General features: G+C 46.4%; 1 protein-coding gene across 2 annotated transcripts in view; it reads left to right on the forward strand.

The window, feature by feature from the left end:
- The window catches only part of actr3b (actin related protein 3B), a 105995-nt gene that overhangs the window by 41653 nt on the left and 45720 nt on the right, over nt 1-18622 (forward strand). Inside the window, exon 6 of one of the 2 annotated variants that reach the window (XM_078227614.1) lies at nt 12963-13070. The exons of the other annotated variant lie outside the window; for it this stretch is intronic. Coding sequence (XP_078083740.1) covers nt 12963-13070 — 108 coding nt within the window. The remainder of the gene's footprint in view (nt 1-12962; nt 13071-18622) is intronic. 2 annotated transcript variants of the gene reach the window in all.

Below are 18622 nucleotides of genomic sequence, written 5' to 3' on the forward strand. Positions count from 1 at the left end.
GATGTCTAATTTTTAAATGCTCCATCTGAGCGTTTGGAATGAGGAGAGCAGATTGCGGAAATGTCCCTTTACCCAATTTAGTGATTCCATCTGTAGCCATGGAAACGGAAATGCAGCACTTTGGAGCAGTGACACATAAAATGTACTCCCACATCTTTCTAATTTGGTAGCTTTTCCTTGCAGCATCTCTGTTACAGAATACTTTTACCATTGTTTTTTAATTTAAATTTTGAGATCTTTGAATTGGCATTTGCCAACATCTTAGAGTTAACAAGGTTTTAAAAAAATCAGTCTTGTGCTTACCCAGACAGTGCCACATGACCTACAATCATGGAATCCTACAGTGCAGAAGGCCATTCGGCCCATTGAGTCTGCACCAACCACAATCCCACCCAGGCCCTATCCTTATAACCACATGCATTTACCCTGCTAGTCCTCCTGACACTAAGGGGCAATTTAGCATGGCCAATCCACCTAACCCGCACATCTTTTAACTGTGGGAGGAAACCGGAGCACCCGGAGGAAGCCCACGTAGACACAGACAATGACCCAAGCTGGGAATTGAACCTGGGTCCCTGGCGCTGTGAGGCAGCATTGCTAACCACTGCGCTACCCCTTATTTGAGGTAAATAGCTTGGATACACTTAAGAGGAAGCAAGATAAGCAGGTGGGGGATGGTGGAAAGGGCAGGAAGGAATAGAATGGAATGGAATAAAACAATATGCTGATGGGGTTAGATGAAGAGGAGAGAGAAGATGCATGTTTGGAGTGTTACAATCCACGTGGGAATCAATACAGAAGGATGGTGATCCCCAAATAATGGCAACAAAAGATCAATGAAGAAGATTGCACCATATTTTGTATTTTAATTTAACAATCTAATCCGATTCAATATGAATTATACATTGCACAGTTACCACTGTTTGTCGGTGCAGGCTCGATGGGCCGAAGGGCCTTTTCTGCACTGTATGATTCGATGATCACTGGAGGGATAGCCTGCAGGTAGCAGCTGTCCCTGAGGATTCACTACTGAAGAGTTGTGGAAAATGTTCTTTCCGACATTAATGAATGCCATTGTCATCCTTAAGAAGAAAAATGCCATCCTGGGACTGAAGAAAATTTTGTCATCTGACCTTCAGCAAATGGACAAGCCTTGCATGTCATGATGGTCAGCATATTGTTGGATCTCTCGGGCTTTATCTTTCTACCACATGCCCCCTTCATTTGCAGGGGAAATCCTGACAGGCATTCTCCTGAATCGCTTGCTTTCTATGGCTGAGGAAATCCTTCCAATGATTAGGTGTGGCTTTAGACCTTTCCTGAGGAACCTCTGACATGGTCTTTGACACCGCGGAAATCCAAGACAAATATTGAGAACAACACCAATACTCCATTGTACTCATCAACCTGACTGAAGTGTTTGATTCAGTAAATCGTGAGGCTCTGTGGATTGTACTCAAAGATTTGAATGCCCAGGAAACTTCATCCCAATCTTGCAGCTGCTTCATGATGATATGACTGCAACTTTCTTGTCACCACGCTCCTGTACTGCAGTGAGACCTGGGCTGTGTGTCGGTGGCATTAGTGAAATTCCATCAGCAGTGCCTCCGCTGCATCCTCCAGATTCAATGGAAAGACCGTCGAACAAACACTCGTAACTTCTTCCTTTAAGCCAGTTCCAGGAGCATTCAGGCAAAACTTCCGCAAAATCAACTGTGATGGGTGCACACTACGGTCGGGATTTTCCAGCCTTGCTCTCCCCGAAACCGGAAACTCCCGCCCGAGATCGACAGACCTTCCCATGGTCCGCCCCTCGCCCGCTCCGATTCCCGTGGTGGGCGGGATGGTAAAATTCGCCCCTATGTCTGGATGGCTGAAAAGTGTCTCCCTTGTTAGGCCCTGTTTTCTCAACTCTCAAATGGACAACACTCCAGGGGAGGTCAAAGAATGACACTGTGAAACTGTCCCAGAAGTGAGGCAGCATTGACATGAATGGCTGGAAGGAGCTCGTGACCAGCCGTTCAAAATGGCGATAACTTGTCTCAAGCTGCATCATGTTTTGAGTCAATGTCTTAATGATGAAGTAGACCACGACGGAGAAGGAAAGAAAAGGAAGCAAAACCTGCATTCTGGATCCCACTACCCCGTGGGGCATCCTGCCCTGTGTGCCCAATGGTCTATGAGTTGAGAATCTGTCACATGAAGACCCAAGGGGCAGCATGGTGGCTCAGTGATTAGTACTGCTGCCTCACAGTGCCAGGGACCCGGGTTTGATTCCAGCCTTGGGTGACACTGTGGAGTTTGCACATTCTCACTGTCTGTGTGGGCTTCCTTCGGGTGCTCTGGTTTCCTCCCACACTCCAAGGATGTGCAGGTTAGGTGGATTAGCCATGGGAAATGTGTGGGGTCTTGAATTGAGGGACAGGTTAAAATGATAGATTTAGAATTCATAGAGTCATAGAGGTTTACAGCATGGAAACAGGCCCTTCGGTCCAACTTGTCCATGCTGCCCTTTTTTTTTAAACCCCTAAGCTCGTCCCAGATTGCCCGCATTTGGCCCATATCCCTCTATCCCCATCTTACCCATGTAACAGTCTAAATGCTTTTTAAAAGTCAAAATTGTACCTGCCTCTACTACTACCTCTGACAGCTTGTTCCAGACACTCGCCACCCTCTGTGTGAAAAAATTGCCCCTCTGGACCCATTTGTATCTCTCCCCTCTCACCTTAAACCTATGCCCTTGAGTTTTAGACTCCCCGACCTTTGGGAAAAGATATTGACTATCTAGCTGATCTGTGCCCTCATTATTTTATAGACCTCCACAAGATCACCCTTCAGCCTTCTACGCTCCAGAGAAAAATGTCCCAGTCTATTCAGCCTCTCCTTATAACTCAAACCATCAAGTCCTGGTAGCATCCTAGTAAATCTCTTCTGTACTCTTTCTAGTTTAATAATATCCTTTCCATAATAGGGTGACCAGAACTGCACACAGTATTCCAAGTGTGGCCTCACCAATGTCTTGTACAACTTCAACAAGACATCCCAACTCTGTATTCAATGTTATGACCAATGAAACCAAGCATGCTGATTGTCTTCTTCACCACTTTGTCCACCTGTGACTCCACTTTCAAGGAACTATGAACATGTACCCCTAGATCTCTTTGTTCTGTAACTCTCCCCAATACCCTACCATTAACTGAGTAAGTCTTGGCCTGGTTCAATCTACCAAAATGCATCACCTCGCATTTATCGAAATTAAACTCCATCTGCCATTCGTCAGCCCACTGACCCAATTAAGAACATAAGAACGTAAGAACTAGGAGCAGGAGTAGGCCATCTGGCCCCTCGAGCCTGCTCCGCCATTCAATAAGATCATGGCTGATCTTTTTGTGGACTCAGCTCCACTTACCCGCCCGCTCACCATAACCCTTAATTCCTTTACTGTTCAAAAATTTATCTATCCTTGCCTTAAAAACATTCAATGAGGTAGACTCAACCGTTTCACTGGGCAGGGAATTCCACAGATTCACAACCCTTTGTGTGAAGAAATTCCTCCTCAACTCAGTCCTAAATCTGCTCTCCCTTATTTTGAGGCCATGTCCCCTAAGGCATTCTATTCATATGTTAGGAACAAAAGAGTTGTCAGGGAGAAAATCGGACCTCTCAGGGACAAAGGAGGGGAATTATGCTTAGAACCCAAGGGAATAGGGGAGATCCTAAATGAATACTTTGCATCGGTATTCACGAAGGAGAGGGGCGTGTTAACCGGGAGTGTCTCGGAGGGAGGTGTTGACCCGTTAGAGAAAATCTCCATTACAAGAGAGGAAGTGTTAGGTTTTTTTTAGGGAACATTAAAACTGACAAAGCCCCAGGGCCTGATGGCATCTATCCTCGACTGCTCAGGGAGACGAGAGGTGAAATTGCTGGGCCTCTGACGGAAATCTTTGTCACTTCTTTGGACACGGGTGAGGTCCCTGAGGATTGGAGGATAGCGAATGTGGTCCCGTTGTTTAAGAAGGGTAGCAGGGACAACCCAGGAAATTATAGGCCGGTGAGCTTGACGTCCGTGGTAGGGAAGTTGTTGGAGAGGATTCTTAGAGACAGGATGTATGTGCATTTAGAACGGAACAATCTCATTAGTGACAGACAGCATGGTTTTGTAAGAGGGAGGTCGTGCCTTACAAATTTGGTGGAGTTTTTTGAGGAAGTGACAAAAACGGTTGATGAAGGAAGGGCTGTGGATGTCGTCTATATGGATTTCAGTAAGGCATTTGGCAAAGTCCCACATGGCAGGTTGGTTAAGAAGGTTAAGGCTCATGGGATACAAGGAGAAGTGGCTCGATGGGGGGAGAACTGGCTTGGCCATAGGAGACAGAGGGTAGTGGTCGAAGGGTCTTTTTCCGGCTGGAGGTCTGTGACCAGTGGTGTTCCGCAGGGCTCTGTACTAGGACCTCTGCTATTTGTGATATATATAAATGATTTGGAAGAAGGTGTAACTGGTGTAATCAGCAAGTTTGCGGATGACACGAAGATGGCTGGAATTGCGGATAGCGAAGAGCATTGTCGGGCAATACAGCAGGATATAGATAGGCTGGAAAATTGGGCGGAGAGGTGGCAGATGGAGTTTAATCCAGATAAATGCGAAGTGATGCATTTTGGAAGAAATAATGTAGGGAGGAGTTATACAATAAATGGCAGAGTCATCAGGAGTATAGAAACACAGAGGGACCTAGGTGTGCAAGTCCACAAATCCTTGAAGGTGGCAACACAGGTGGAGAAGGTGGTGAAGAAGGCATATGGTATGCTTGCCTTTATAGGACGGGGTATAGAGTATAAAAGCTGGAGTCTGATGATGCAGCTGTATAGAACGCTGGTTAGGCCACATTTGGAGTACTGCGTCCAGTTCTGGTCGCCGCACTACCAGAAGGACGTGGAGGCATTGGAGAGAGTGCAGAGAAGGTTTACCAGGATGTTGCCTGGTATGGAGGGTCTTGGCTATGAGGAGAGATTGGGTAGACTGGGGTTGTTCTCCTTGGAAAGACGGAGAATGAGGGGAGATCTAATAGAGGTGTACAAGATTATGAAGGGTATAGATAGGGTGAACAGTGGGAAGCTTTTTCCCAGGTCGGAGGTGACGATCACGAGGGGTCACGGGCTCAAGCTGAGAGGGGCGAAGTATAACTCAGACATCAGAGGGACTTTTTTACACAGGGTGGTGGGGGCCTGGAATGCGCTGCCAAGTAGGGTGGTGGAGGCAGGCACGCTGACATTGTTTAAGACTTACCTGGATAGTCACATGAGCAGCCTGGGAATGGAGGGATACAAACGATTGGTCTAGTTGGACCAAGGAGCGGCACAGGCTTGGAGGGCCGAAGGGCCTGTTTCCTGTGCTGTACTGTTCTTTGTTCTTTGTTCTAGTTTCACCCACCAGTGGAAGCAACTTCCCTGCTTCTATCTTATCTGTTCCCTTCATAATCTTATATGTTTCTATAAGATCTCCCCTCATTCTTCTGAATTCCATGAATATAGCCCCAGTCTACTCAGTCTCTCCCCTCATAAGCCAACCCTCTCAACTCTGGGATCAACCTAGTGAATCTCCTCTGCACCCCCTCCAGTGCCAGTATATCCTTTCTCAAGTAAGGAGACCAAAACTGCACACAGTACTCCAGGTGTGGCTTCACCAGCACCCTATACAGCTGCAACATAACCTCGCTGTTTTTAAACTCCATCCCTCTAGCAATGAAGGACAAAATTCCATTTGTCTTCTTAGTTACCTGCCGCACCTGCAAACCAACTCCTTGTGATTCTTGCATAAGGACACCCAGGTCCCTTTGCACAGCAGCATGCTGCAATTTTTTACCATTTAAATAATAGTCCATTTTGCTGTTATTCCTACCAAAAATGGATGACCTCACATTTACCAACATTGTACTCCATTTGCCAGACCCTCGCCCACTCACTTAGACTATCTATATCCCTCTTGCAGACTTTCAGCATCCTCTGCACACTTTGCTCTGCCACTCATCTTAGTGTCATCTGCGAATTTTGACACACTATACTTGGTCCCCAACTCCAAATCATCTATGTAAATCGTAAACAATTGCGGTCCCAACACCGATCCCTGAGGCACATCACTAGTCACTGATTGCCGACCAGAAAAACACCCATTTACCCCCACTCTTTGCTTTCTGTTAGTTAACCAATCCTCTATCCATGCTAATAGATTACCCGTAACACTGTGCACCTTTATCTTATGCAGCAGTTTTTGGTGCGGCACCTTGTCAAATGCCTTCAGAAAATCCAGATACACCACATCCACAGGTTCCCCATTGTCCACTGCGCAAAGAATTCCACCAAATTAGTCAAACATGACCTGGCATTCATGAACCCATGCTGCGTTTTACCAATGGGACAATTTATATCCGGATGTCTCGCTATTTCTTCCTTGATGATAGATTCAAGCATTTTCCCTACCACAGAAGTTAAGCTAACCGGCCTATAGTTACCCGCCTTTTGTCTACCTTCTTTTTCAAACAGTGACATCACATTTGCTGTTTTCCAATTTGCGGGAATCACCCCAGAGTCCAGTGAATTTTGGTAAATTACCACTAGTGCATTTGCTATTTCCCCCGCCATCTCTTTTAGTACCCTGGGATGCATTCCATCAGGGCCAGGAGACTTGTCTACCTTTAGCCCCATTAGCTTGCCCAACACCATATCTTTCGTGATAGTTTTTGGGTCCTCACTTGCCATAGCCTTCCTGTCACCAATTTTTGGCATGTTATTTGTGTCTTCCACTGAAGACTGACACAAAATACCTGTTCAATGCCTCAGCCATTTTAAAATTTCCAGTTATTACATCCCCCTGCTCGTCCTCTAAAGGACCAATGTTTACTTTAGCTACTCTTTTTCATTTTATATACTTGTAGAAACTTTTGCTTTCTGTTTTTATATTCTGATATATGCTCAGGGAGACGAGAGGTGAAATTGCTGGGCCTCTGACGGAAATCTTTGTCGCTTCTTTGGACACGGGTGAGGTCCCTGAGGATTGGAGGATAGCGAATGTGGTCCCGTTGTTTAAGAAGGGTAGCAGGGATAACCCAGGAAATTATAGGCCGGTGAGCTTGACGTCCGTGGTAGGGAAGTTGTTGGAGAGGATTCTTAGAGACAGGATGTATGTGCATTTAGAACGGAACAATCTCATTAGTGACAGACAGCATGGTTTTGTAAGAGGGAGGTCGTGCCTTACAAATTTGGTGGAGTTTTTTGAGGAAGTGACAAAAACGGTTGATGAAGGAAGGGCCGTGGATGTCGTCTATATGGATTTCAGTAAGGCATTTGACAAAGTCCCACATGGCAGGTTGGTTAAGAAGGTTAAGGCTCATGGGATACAAGGAGAAGTGGCTAGATGGGTGGAGAACTGGCTTGGCCATAGGAGACAGAGGGTAGTGGTCGAAGGGTCTTTTTCCAGCTGGAGGTCTGTGACCAGTGGTGTTCCGCAGGGCTCTGTACTGGGACCTCTGCTATTTGTGATATATACAAATGATTTGGAAGAAGGTGTAACTGGTGTAATCAGCAAGTTTGCGGTTGACACGAAGATGGCTGGACTTGCGGATAGCGAAGAGCATTGTCGGGCAATACAGCAGGATATAGATAGGCTGGAAAATTGGGCGGAGAGGTGGCAGATGGAGTTTAATCCAGATAAATGCGAAGTGATGCATTTTGGAAGAAATAATGTAGGGAGGAGTTATACAATAAATGGCAGAGTCATCAGGAGTATAGAAACACAGAGGGACCTAGGTGTGCAAGTCCACAAATCCTTGAAGGTGGCAACACAGGTGGAGAAGGTGGTGAAGAAGGCATATGGTATGCTTGCCTTTATAGGACGGGGTATAGAGTATAAAAGCTGGAGTCTGATGATGCAGCTGTATAGAACGCTGGTTAGGCCACATTTGGAGTACTGCGTCCAGTTCTGGTCGCCGCACTACCAGAAGGACGTTAAGGCGTTAGAGAGAGTGCAGAGAAGGTTTACCAGGATGTTGCCTGGTATGGAGGGTCTTAGCTATGAGGAGAGATTGGGTAGACAGGGGTTGTTCTCCTTGGAAAGACGGAGAATGAGGGGAGATCTAACAGAGGTGTACAGGATTATGAAGGGTATAGATAGGGTGAACAGTGGGAGGCTTTTTCCCAGGTCGGAGGTGACGATCACGAGAGGTCACGGGCTCAAGGTGAGAGGGGCGAAGTATAACTCAGATATCAGAGGGACGTTTTTTACACAGAGGGTGGTGGGGGCCTGGAATGCGCTGCCAAGTAGGGTGGTGGAGGCAGACACGCTGACATCGTTTAAGACTTACCTGCATAGTCACATGAGCAGCCTGGGAATGGAGGGATACAAACGATTGGTCTAGTTGGACCAAGGAGCAGCACAGGCTTGGAGGGCCGAAGGGCCTGTTTCCTGTGCTGTACTGTTCTTTGTTCTTCTTTGTACATTCCAATGACTACGGCTTTTCTTTAAATATTCTGATCAAGATCCCGTTGCAATCCGAGATAACCTTCTTCACTGTCCACTATGCCACCAATCTTGGTGTCATCTGCAAACTTACTAACCACACCTCTGATATTCTCATCCAAATCATTAATGTAAATGACAAATAACAGTGGACACAGGACTGATCCCTGAGGCACACCGCTGGTCACAGGTCTCCAGTTTGAAAAACAATCCTCTACAACCACCCTCTGGCATCTGTCATCAAGCCAATTTTGTATCCATTTGGCTACCTCACCCTGAATCCCGTGAGATTTAAGCTTATGCAACAACCTACCAAGCAGCAGTTGGATTTTGTCTTTTTCCCAGGCTGCCTGTAGAAATCGGTGGGAATGGCCCATATGTTGTCTGTGTTCTCACAGGTAGGCTATCCAATATGTCCCAAGAACAGCGAGATAAAACTCTTTCTGTCCAAAATTCCAGAGGCACAAACTATTGAATGCCGTCACAACACGTCCAAAGGACATCCTGGTTAGAATATGTAGAATAGAATACATAAAGTGCCTACAGTGCAGAAGGAGGCTATTCAGCCCATCGAGTCTTCACTGACCACAATCTCGCCCAGGCACTATTCCCATAACCCCACATATTTACTCTGCTAATCCCCTCAATACTAGGGTCAATTTAGAATGGCCAATCAACCTAACCTGCACATCTTTGGACTGTGGGAGGAAACCGGAGCACCTGGAGGAAACCCACGCAGACACGGGGAGAACGTGCAGACTCCATGCAGACAGTGACCCGAGGCCTGAATTGAACCCGGGTCCCTGGTGCTGTGAGGCAGCAGTGCTAACCACTGTGCCACCTAGGTACTTTGGCCATGCTCAATTCTCCCTCCGTGTACTCAAACAGGCACCAGAGTGTGGCGGCTAGGGGATTTTCACAGTAACTTCATTGCAGTATTAATGTAAGCCTGTGTCACTAATAAATAAACTTAAATTTAAAATCATTCCACAGGCAAATCTCCTCCAAAGAAATGGCGCTCGGTTTCAACCGAAACCATGTTTCCCAATCCAGCAATATTAACAGAAGAATATCAATATCCACACCTGAAAGATGGTACCCCAAACAAGCTGACATATATTCCAATGACCACGGCTTTTCTTTAAATATAACCGTAGCCTCCACCACGGCCTCTGAGTGCTATAAGGATACTAACTGAACTGAGGCCGATCACCTTTTCATCTGCCTTTAATACTGCAATAAATGTTAGAATTTAAAAAAAATTCTGGAGTTTCCAGCTGTCACCGTTTTTCATCCATCCGACACAAGGCAACAAGGGGAAGGTAGAATGACCTCTATTTGCTTGACATTTCTCCTCTAATCTCTTGTTACACCTTTATTGAATCTGTATTCTCAGTGTGTACATTCAGCGGCAGCATGGTGGCACAGGGCCTCACAGCGCTCGGGACCCGGATTCAATTCCCGCCTTGGATGACTCTTTCTATGGAGTTTGTCCATTCTCCCAGTGTCTACGTGGGTTTCCTCCGGGTGCTCCGGTTTTCTTCCACAGTCCAGAGATGTGCAGGTTAGAGTCATAGAATCCCTACAGTGCAGAAGGAGGCCATTCGGCCCATCAGGTCTGCACCGACAACAATCCCAGGCCCTATCCTTATAACCCCCTGACAATAAAGGGAAATCCCACCCAGATCTGTTCCCCGTAACCTGAAGTATTTACCCCACTAATCCCCCTAACCTACACATCTTGGGACACTAAGGGGCAATTTAGCATGGCCAATCCACCTAACCTGCACATCTTTGGAGTGTGGGAGGAAACCAGAGTGCCTGGCGGAAACCCATGCAGTCACTGGGAGAACGTGCAAACTCCACACAGTCACCTGAGGCCGGAATTGAACCCGGGTCCCTGGCGCTGTGAGGCAGCAGTGCTCACCACTGTGCTGCCCCAAAGGTTAGGTGGATTGGCCATGCTAAATTGTCCCTTCGTGGTCCAAGGCCTGTGGGTTAGGGGGAATTAAATGGGTGGGGCTACAGGGATGGGTGGGCCTGGGTAAGATGCTCTGTCGGAGAGTCAGTGCAGACTTGATGGGCCAAATAGCCGCCTTCTGTATTGTAGGGATTCTATGATTCTGTGTTTCACTTGGCATTGATTACATAGCTCTGTAGTATACTAAAAATGTGAACTTTTGTCAAAGGAGCATAGACACCACATAGTTCATCCAGTTGGCCTGAATGGCCCTTTCTGTGCTGTAATCTCTACATGTGCCATAATTACTGAATTTAATATCTAATAGTGAACATTGCTGTAAATGGAAAGTCCGTACTAAAAGTCAGGATACTTTATTGCGCTGCTGCTGCTTTGTCAATGTCCCATCTTGCGCATCGCTCCCAAATTATTTAATGTCAATCACTGAAATCATGAAATGTTTTAGCTGAAAATGGGTCCGTTATGAATTGATAAAAGATGCTGAAGAAAAAATAATTACTGTCATCTGTGGATGACTAAAGACTTCAAGGAATGCGTTGTTAATAGATACTTAAATGGAAAGTTTTGAGATAGCCCAGTCACATTTCCTAGCTTAAAGCTGCAGCATCCATTACTTAAACTAGAGAGATTAGCTCCAACTACGTGGAAGAAATTAATTACCAAATTCTGTCAGAATATCTATAATAAATGATATACAATCTCCTGCAAAATAGAAATATTTTCTTTGGTCTAGGGTTGCAATGATTCCAGAGAGGAATCTGCATCGCTTCTCAGACAGATTTATGCACTTCAGTTCATTTCATGGAGTCATTACGGTGAAGTATGTTCTACTGAGTTGTCCCATAATCCTAATTATAATGAGGATTGACGGAGGGCTGTTTGGTACTTCTGTTTCACGCTTCACCGCTGCTTATACATTCAGCTAGCAGGCAGTCGTTTTGCGTATAAATTTTCCTTCTCTGACAAGCAGAGAAAATCTATTGATCATCCTGGTGAAGGTGTAGTGGGCAAAACTTTGTGCTGTCATGGAAGGAAATGTTATATTCAAAGTGTCCCTTCCCAGGTTGCCGACAGGGTAGAAGGGTATAGATATGTCCCTGTTTTACCTGTCCTTTTTGATGAGTTGTGAAACTAAGGTCCAGTCTGTCTGTCCAGGTGATTACAAAAGACCCTGGGCAGAATTTTCTCCAAAAAATTCGAAGTGTAAAACAGGAGGTTTTCTCGCCCTTTCTTTTAGCAAGGTAGAATCATAGAATCCTTAATTCAAGGCCATTCGGTCCATTGAGCCTGTACCGACAACAATGCCACCCTGGTCCTATCCTCTTAACTCCGCATATTTACCTTTCTAATCCCCTGACACAATGGGGTAATTTATCATGGCCAATCAACCTAACCCGCATACCTTTGGTAAGTCATGGTAATTTATGGCACTGAACGGGGGCAGCACGGTGGCACAGTGTTTAGCACTGCTGCCTCTCAGTGCCAGGGACCCGGGTTCCATTCCTGGCTTGGGTCACTGTCTGTGTGAAGTCTGCACATTCTCCCAGTGTCTGCGTGGGTTTCTTCCGGGTGCTCCGGTTTCCTCCCACAGTCTGAAAAACGTGCTGGTTAGGTGCATTGACCCGAACAGACACTGGAGTGTGGCGACTAGGGGAATTTCACATCAATCTCATTGCAGTGTTAATGTAAACCTTACTTGTGACTAATAAATAAATGTAACTTTACGGCCTCTGCATTGCAAAAGTAAAGTAATGTGAATTGCCGGTAGAGGGGAGGGATGGAGTTTCAGCTCACCTGTTTGGCCAGCAGCTAAGCTCTAGGAGAACCAGTGTGCAGGTGCCCCGTTCTCCTAGTATACAGTGTATACTGGGCGCAAGGTTGATCTCGCCGGCAGAACAGGCCCGGCAAGATCATGAGAGGTGGGAAATTGGGCACAAACCAGACTTTCCGCCTCTCGCCCTATCTTGCCAGCTTGAAATGGCGAGCCGATACAATCTTGTCCCCGATGACATTTTATGAAAGATCAGCAAGAAATTGTTATTTTGTCCTGGACAACGTTCCTCCCTTAAACACACTACCGCCATAAAACATCCAGTGACTGGCCATTCACTTCATTGCTGTTGGATTTGCCTGTTGTGTTTGCCTATTAAACAATGGCTGTATTTCAAAAGCCAGCTTGTTCATTGTGAGGCACCTTTGGCCTTGTCGAGGAAGCAAAAGGAACAATATAAATGCTAATCGTTCTTTGCAGTATTGTTGGACAATTCGGTGCAAGGTACATCCTTTTTAATGCAGCACTTTTAGAATTAGGAAATGGACCGCGGCAGAATTATATTTTCTGGAATGATAAAGTGGAGCGTGGCAGAATTACATCTCGTAAAGCTTCTAAATTGCTACTCGGAGAAATGCAGGAGAAATGGCATTGCATATGTTACAACTGTGTAAATGATTGGGATATGTTTCCAATTGCAGGCTGTTCTAGCCTTAGCTGCTTCCTGGACCTCTCGGCAGGTGGGAGAACGCACACTAACCGGCATAGTGATAGACAGCGGAGATGGAGTCACCCATTGTATCCCAGTGGTGAGTATTAAGCTTAAACAGGAATAATGATTCTATTTACTCTAAAGGGAAAAGGAATCTGGTTCAGTTTGAGATTGTGACACGTGTTACAATTGGTGATTAAAATGCTGAACGACTAAAGGTCAGAATTAAAATCCAATAGCAACGCAACCAATTTTAAGTTTTTTAAGTTTGTTTATTAGTGTCACAAATAGACTTATATTAACACTGCAATGAAGTTACTGTGAAAATCCCCTAGCCGCCACACTCTGGCGCCTGTCCGGGTACACTGAGGGAGAATTTAGCATGGCCAATGCACCTAACCAGCACGTCTTTCAGACTGTGGGAGGAAACCAGAGCACCCGGAGGAAACCCACACAGACACGGGGAGAACGTGCAGACTCCGCACAGCAGTGACCCAAGCTGGGAATCGAACCCGGGTCCCTGGCGCTGTGAGGCAACCATGCTAACCACTGTGCAATTTTAGATGATTCCAAGTTTGTGATGAAGGTGTTTGAAATGCCGGTTATTTGCTGACATTAATCGGGGGCAAATTGCTTCCACTGGACAAAATGCCTGATACTAGGGAGCTTTTCGCTGCAACGATCAGAAAAAAAATATATTTCCAGAAAATAAGTGGTTGGACATGGAATTGGATGTGATTGGAATGTGTAAGCCCATTCTCTGAGAAAGTGGTGTGCTGCCTGAAATAACTCCCCCGAGGCCGCTGTCCTTCACCAAATCCATATTTCTTTACAACAGCTAGTAATACTCAGACATGTACTTCCCAGGACAGAGTATACACCCCTGCATGCCGGTAACCCTGACACTCCACATTACATACCTCTGCAGGGCTCTCGGATTGGAGAACATTAACTGCCTCGATCAGGGAGCTCAGACTCAGGTCCGCCTCGTGGACCTCGTTAAAGTCATTACACTGTCTTCTTGAGTTGCTGAAATCCGAATGTTTTTTACTTTTTCTTTCTGTCCCACGTCTCTCTCAATTCCATCTTTTGCTCTTTCTCATATGCTTTGGCGTTGAATTTAATATTATAACTTCCGCTTCCTGGTTTAGACTCTGTGGGTGGTATTTTATCATTTTATTGTCAAAGTATTGGGTGGACTTGAAACTGGGAGAGTTTCAGATCCTTCTCTTGGGCGTGTTTTTAGGTCCTCCCAAACGCACTCTGCCTGCAAAATTCTGAGCGAGCCTGTTGCTCGCTGCAGAAGCCTCTGGGCGGGGCTTAAAGCACCCGAAAGCCAGCAGAGGGAGGCCGTGCGCAGGTGCAGGCCTCTAATGCTACACATGCGCATTAGCAGTAGCAGGGGTCTGACAGAAAATGAGAGAGCTGTCAGGCTCCTGCTACTGCAGGCAGCCTGAAGCAGCAAGCCCCTGCCCCTGCAATCGCGGGGGCCTGCGGCCCGAGTTACAGCCTTCACCAACTCGCCCTCCCTCTCCCCACTGCCAACTAGACCGATCGCGGACCCCTTCCCCACCCCACCGATCGTGGCCCTACTGCCCTCCACACACCGATCGCTGCAGAGTGACAGCAGGCACTGGCCCCTCCCCCATTAGCCCTGACCCTAGCACTGCCCGGTGGGCATTGCCCAGGTGCCATATTGGCATTGCCCAGTTGCCAGAGTGGCACTGCCAGCTTGGCAGTACCCAAAGAACAGTCCCCCCGGGGGGGGTCTCAATGGCCTCTGGTTCCGCTGTCGGGACCAAGTTGACTGCTCCCCGTTCATGGGTCGTGTGTCTATTCCTCGCCGGTGAAAACCTTTCCCCAGCAAGGTCATAAAGAGGGGGCAGGCCCAGATGATTGAGTGCCAGGCTCGGTAAACAGATGTTAAACAGCATTTTAATAAATTCCAATACATTAACCTGCCTCTTGCCCATTCCTGGCGAGAGGCTGACCGCGCTGGAAATCCGGCGCTTGAAAATTGTGCTAATCGCTTTACGCCCCACTTTACGACCACGTCGTGCCCAAAAATGGGTGCAACATGATGGTAAAATTGCCTCCCGTGTGTCTCAGCAAGTGGTGTTCAATCTGGTTGAAGAGACATACTGTTGCTTGTCCTCACACAAGTCCCCTATGGAGCGCACTGTGCTGAAATAGCGCCACAAATTACAGCACAAAAGGCCATTCAAGAAATCTGTGCACGAGTGTAATAAATCATTGTTTGTTAGCTACTGATCACAAAATGAGGACCACTGCATCCACAGTGCACTGTAGATGGAGATGATAAAAACTGGGTCCTGAATAAATAAATTTGTCCATCTTAGATTGTGTGAAGCTTTTTAACTGTGTCTGTAGCCTTCCAGATGAGTAAGTGTTCTTTTGAGCTGTGCAAATGGTGGATGGACTGGAGGAGGCTTTACGAGGTGCTTATAAAATTTGGATTCAATAAATGGTTATCGGGAGGGAAATATCTTTGGTTGTGGCTCAAGCTGAGAGGGGCGAAGTATAACTCAGACATCAGAGGGACGTTTTTTACACAGAGGGTGGTGGGGGCCTGGAATGCGCTGCCAAGTAGGGTGGTGGAGGCAGGCACGCTGACATCGTTTAAGACTTACCTGGATAGTCACATGAGCAGCCTGGGAATGGAGGGATACAAACGATTGGTCTAGTTGGACCAAGGAGCGGCACAGGCTTGGAGGGCCGAAGGGCCTGTTTCCTGTGCTGTACTGTTCTTTGTTCTTTGTGAGTGAAGGGAATATCATTCTTTTTTTCATTTAAGTTTATGACTTAAGATTGCTCATTTATTGGTTACGGCAATGTAGGAGCATGCTAGGAAATAATGTGAACCAAAGCAGCTTTCTGGGGAAAGATTCCAAGGCGATGTGTGGCGATTCGAAAGCCCCGAGTTCCAGTGAGACCAGTTGTCCCACGGAGTGACAAACATCTGGAAGAGCTGATGAGAAATCTGTGGAAGTTATTGTGGGTGGAATTTGCCATTTGGTTTCAGGGTGTGGATATTGGGAATAAGATACAATTTGTTTTCTGACTGCCTATTGATTTGCATGGACTGTGTAATTACTATGCGTGTTGCAGTATAAGCTTTTTCTAACTTGAATTATCCGTGCAAATCAGTATAGAATCATAGAATCCCTACAGCGCAGAAGGAGGCCATTCGGCCCATTGAGTCTGCACCGACCACAATTCCACTCAGGCCCTATCCCTATAACCTCATGCATTTACCCTAGCAAGCCCACGTGACACTAAAGGGCAATTTAGCATGGTCAATCCATCTAACCTGCACATCTTTCAGAATGTGGGAGGAAACCGGAGCACCCGGAGGAAGCCCACGCAGACACAGGGAGAACGTGCAAACTCCACACAGACCATGACCTGAGCTGGGAATCAAACCCGGCCCCTGGCCACCCTATGTGCATACACAACTGTAAACCTATAGTGGGGTGAAGGAGTCGTGTGTTATAGTTATGTTTTCTTGGTTAATGAATGTTTTCTTGTTTTGTTTAAATTCATCAACTGACCCCTGTGACTCTGTTCAGTAGCCGCCTTTCTGGTGCCTAAACAAAAAAATAATAGTTAGGATCTGTCAAGCCAGGTTCCACTCTGGGACCGGACTTGTCCTGTAGTAACATCAGTTGTGATCATAACACTGCACCCTTAGCCAAGCTGTTGCAGTAAGACTACAACACTAGCATCTACCTGACAATGTGGAAAATTGCCTAGGAATGCGCTGTCCATAAAAAGCAGGATAACTCCACCCCGATCAATCAATGCCCCATCAGTCGACTCTCAATCATCAGCAAAGTGATGGGGAGCGTCATTAACAGTGCTATCAAGTATCAGTGAGCTAACCTGCTTATTGACACTCGGTTTCTCCCTGGGTCACTCAGCTCCTGATCTAATTCCTGCCTTGTTCCAAGCATGAGCAAAAGAGTTGAAGTTGAGAGATCATTGCCCTGGATATCAAGGCAGTATTTGACCGAGTGTGGCATTAAGGAGCCCTAGCAATTCAGTGAGAAGTGGGAAAACTTTCCACTGGTTGGAGTTGTACCCAATACAAAAGAAGATGGTTGTGGTTGTTGGCAGCCAATCACCTCCATTCCGGGACACCACTGCAGGAGTTCCTCGGTAGTGTCCTCAGCCCAACCATCTTCAGCTGCTTCATCACTGACCTTCCTCCTTCATAAGGTCAGAAGTGGGGATTTCACTGATGTTCAGCACCGTTTGAGTCTTCAGATACTGAAGCAGCCCATGTGCATGTGCAGCAAGATCCGGACAATATCCAGGCTTGGACTTATAAGTGGCAAGTAACATTTCTGCCGAGTAAGTGCCAGACAATGACCATCTCCACTTGATATTCAATGGCATTAACATTGCTGAGTCCCTCACTAACAACATGCTGGGGATTACCATTGATCAGAACCTGAACTGGACTAGCCATATCAATACTGTAGCTGCAAGAGCACAGGGCTGGGAATTCTATTGTGAGTAACTCGCCTCCTGCCAAAAGCCTGTTGACCATCTACAAAGCAGATGTCAGGAGCGTGATGGAATACTGTCCATTTGTATGAGTGCAGCTCCAACAACACTCATTCAGGAAAATGTCGCCCACTTGATTGGCACCCCATCCACCCCCTTCAACATCCAGTCCCTCCACCACTGATGCACAGTGACAGTATTGTGTACCATCTACAAATGCACTGCGACAAATCACCAAGACTCCTTTGATAGCATCTTCCAGCGATCTCTACCACCTGGAAGAACAAGGGCAGCAGATTGCTGGGAATGCCACCACCTGGAAGTTCCCCTCCAAGCCACTCACCATCCTGACTTGGAAACATACCACCGTTCCTTCCTGTCACTGGGTCAAAATCCTTGAACTGCCTCCCTAACAGCACCGTGGGTGCACCTTCACCACATGGACTGCAGTGGTTCAAGAAGGCAGCTCGGAATGGACAACAAATGTTGGCCGAGCCAGCGTTGCCCACATTGTGAAAGAATAAAAGAAAATGTTAGGTCAGTCACAAGACTGATAGGGGGAGGCAGTGGGATAATGTGATTGTCGCTGGATTAGTAACCCAGAGACCGGGGTAATGCTTTGGGGACCTGGGTTCAAATCCCGCCACGGCAGATGGTGAAATTTGAATTTAATTTAAAAAAATTACTACTACTTAATAAAAAAAAATCTGGAATTAAAAGTCTAATGATGACCACGAAATGATTGTTGTAAAAACCCATCTGGTTCACTAAGGTCCTTTAAGGAAAGAAATCTGTTGGCCTTACCTGGTCTGGCCTACATGTGACTTCAGAGCCACAGCAATGTGGTTGACCCTTAAATGCGCTTGGGGATGAGCAATAAATGCTGGCCCAGCCAGCAATGCCCACATGTCATGAACAAATGGAAAAGAAAGATAATTTTGGATGATCAAGGCTCATTCTAGCATCCAGTTGTCTCTTAGGCTGTTTATGTTTTTGGGCTGTTTCGTTCCTGATATAAATTTTACTTTCCAGAAGTTTATAAGAACATAAGAAATAGGAGCAGGAGTAGGCCATCTAGCCCCTCGAGCCTGCCCCGCCATTCAATAAGATCATGGCTGA

The sequence above is a fragment of the Mustelus asterias genome, chromosome 2, assembly GCF_964213995.1.
Source record: "Mustelus asterias chromosome 2, sMusAst1.hap1.1, whole genome shotgun sequence".
Lineage (NCBI taxonomy): Eukaryota > Metazoa > Chordata > Chondrichthyes > Carcharhiniformes > Triakidae > Mustelus > Mustelus asterias.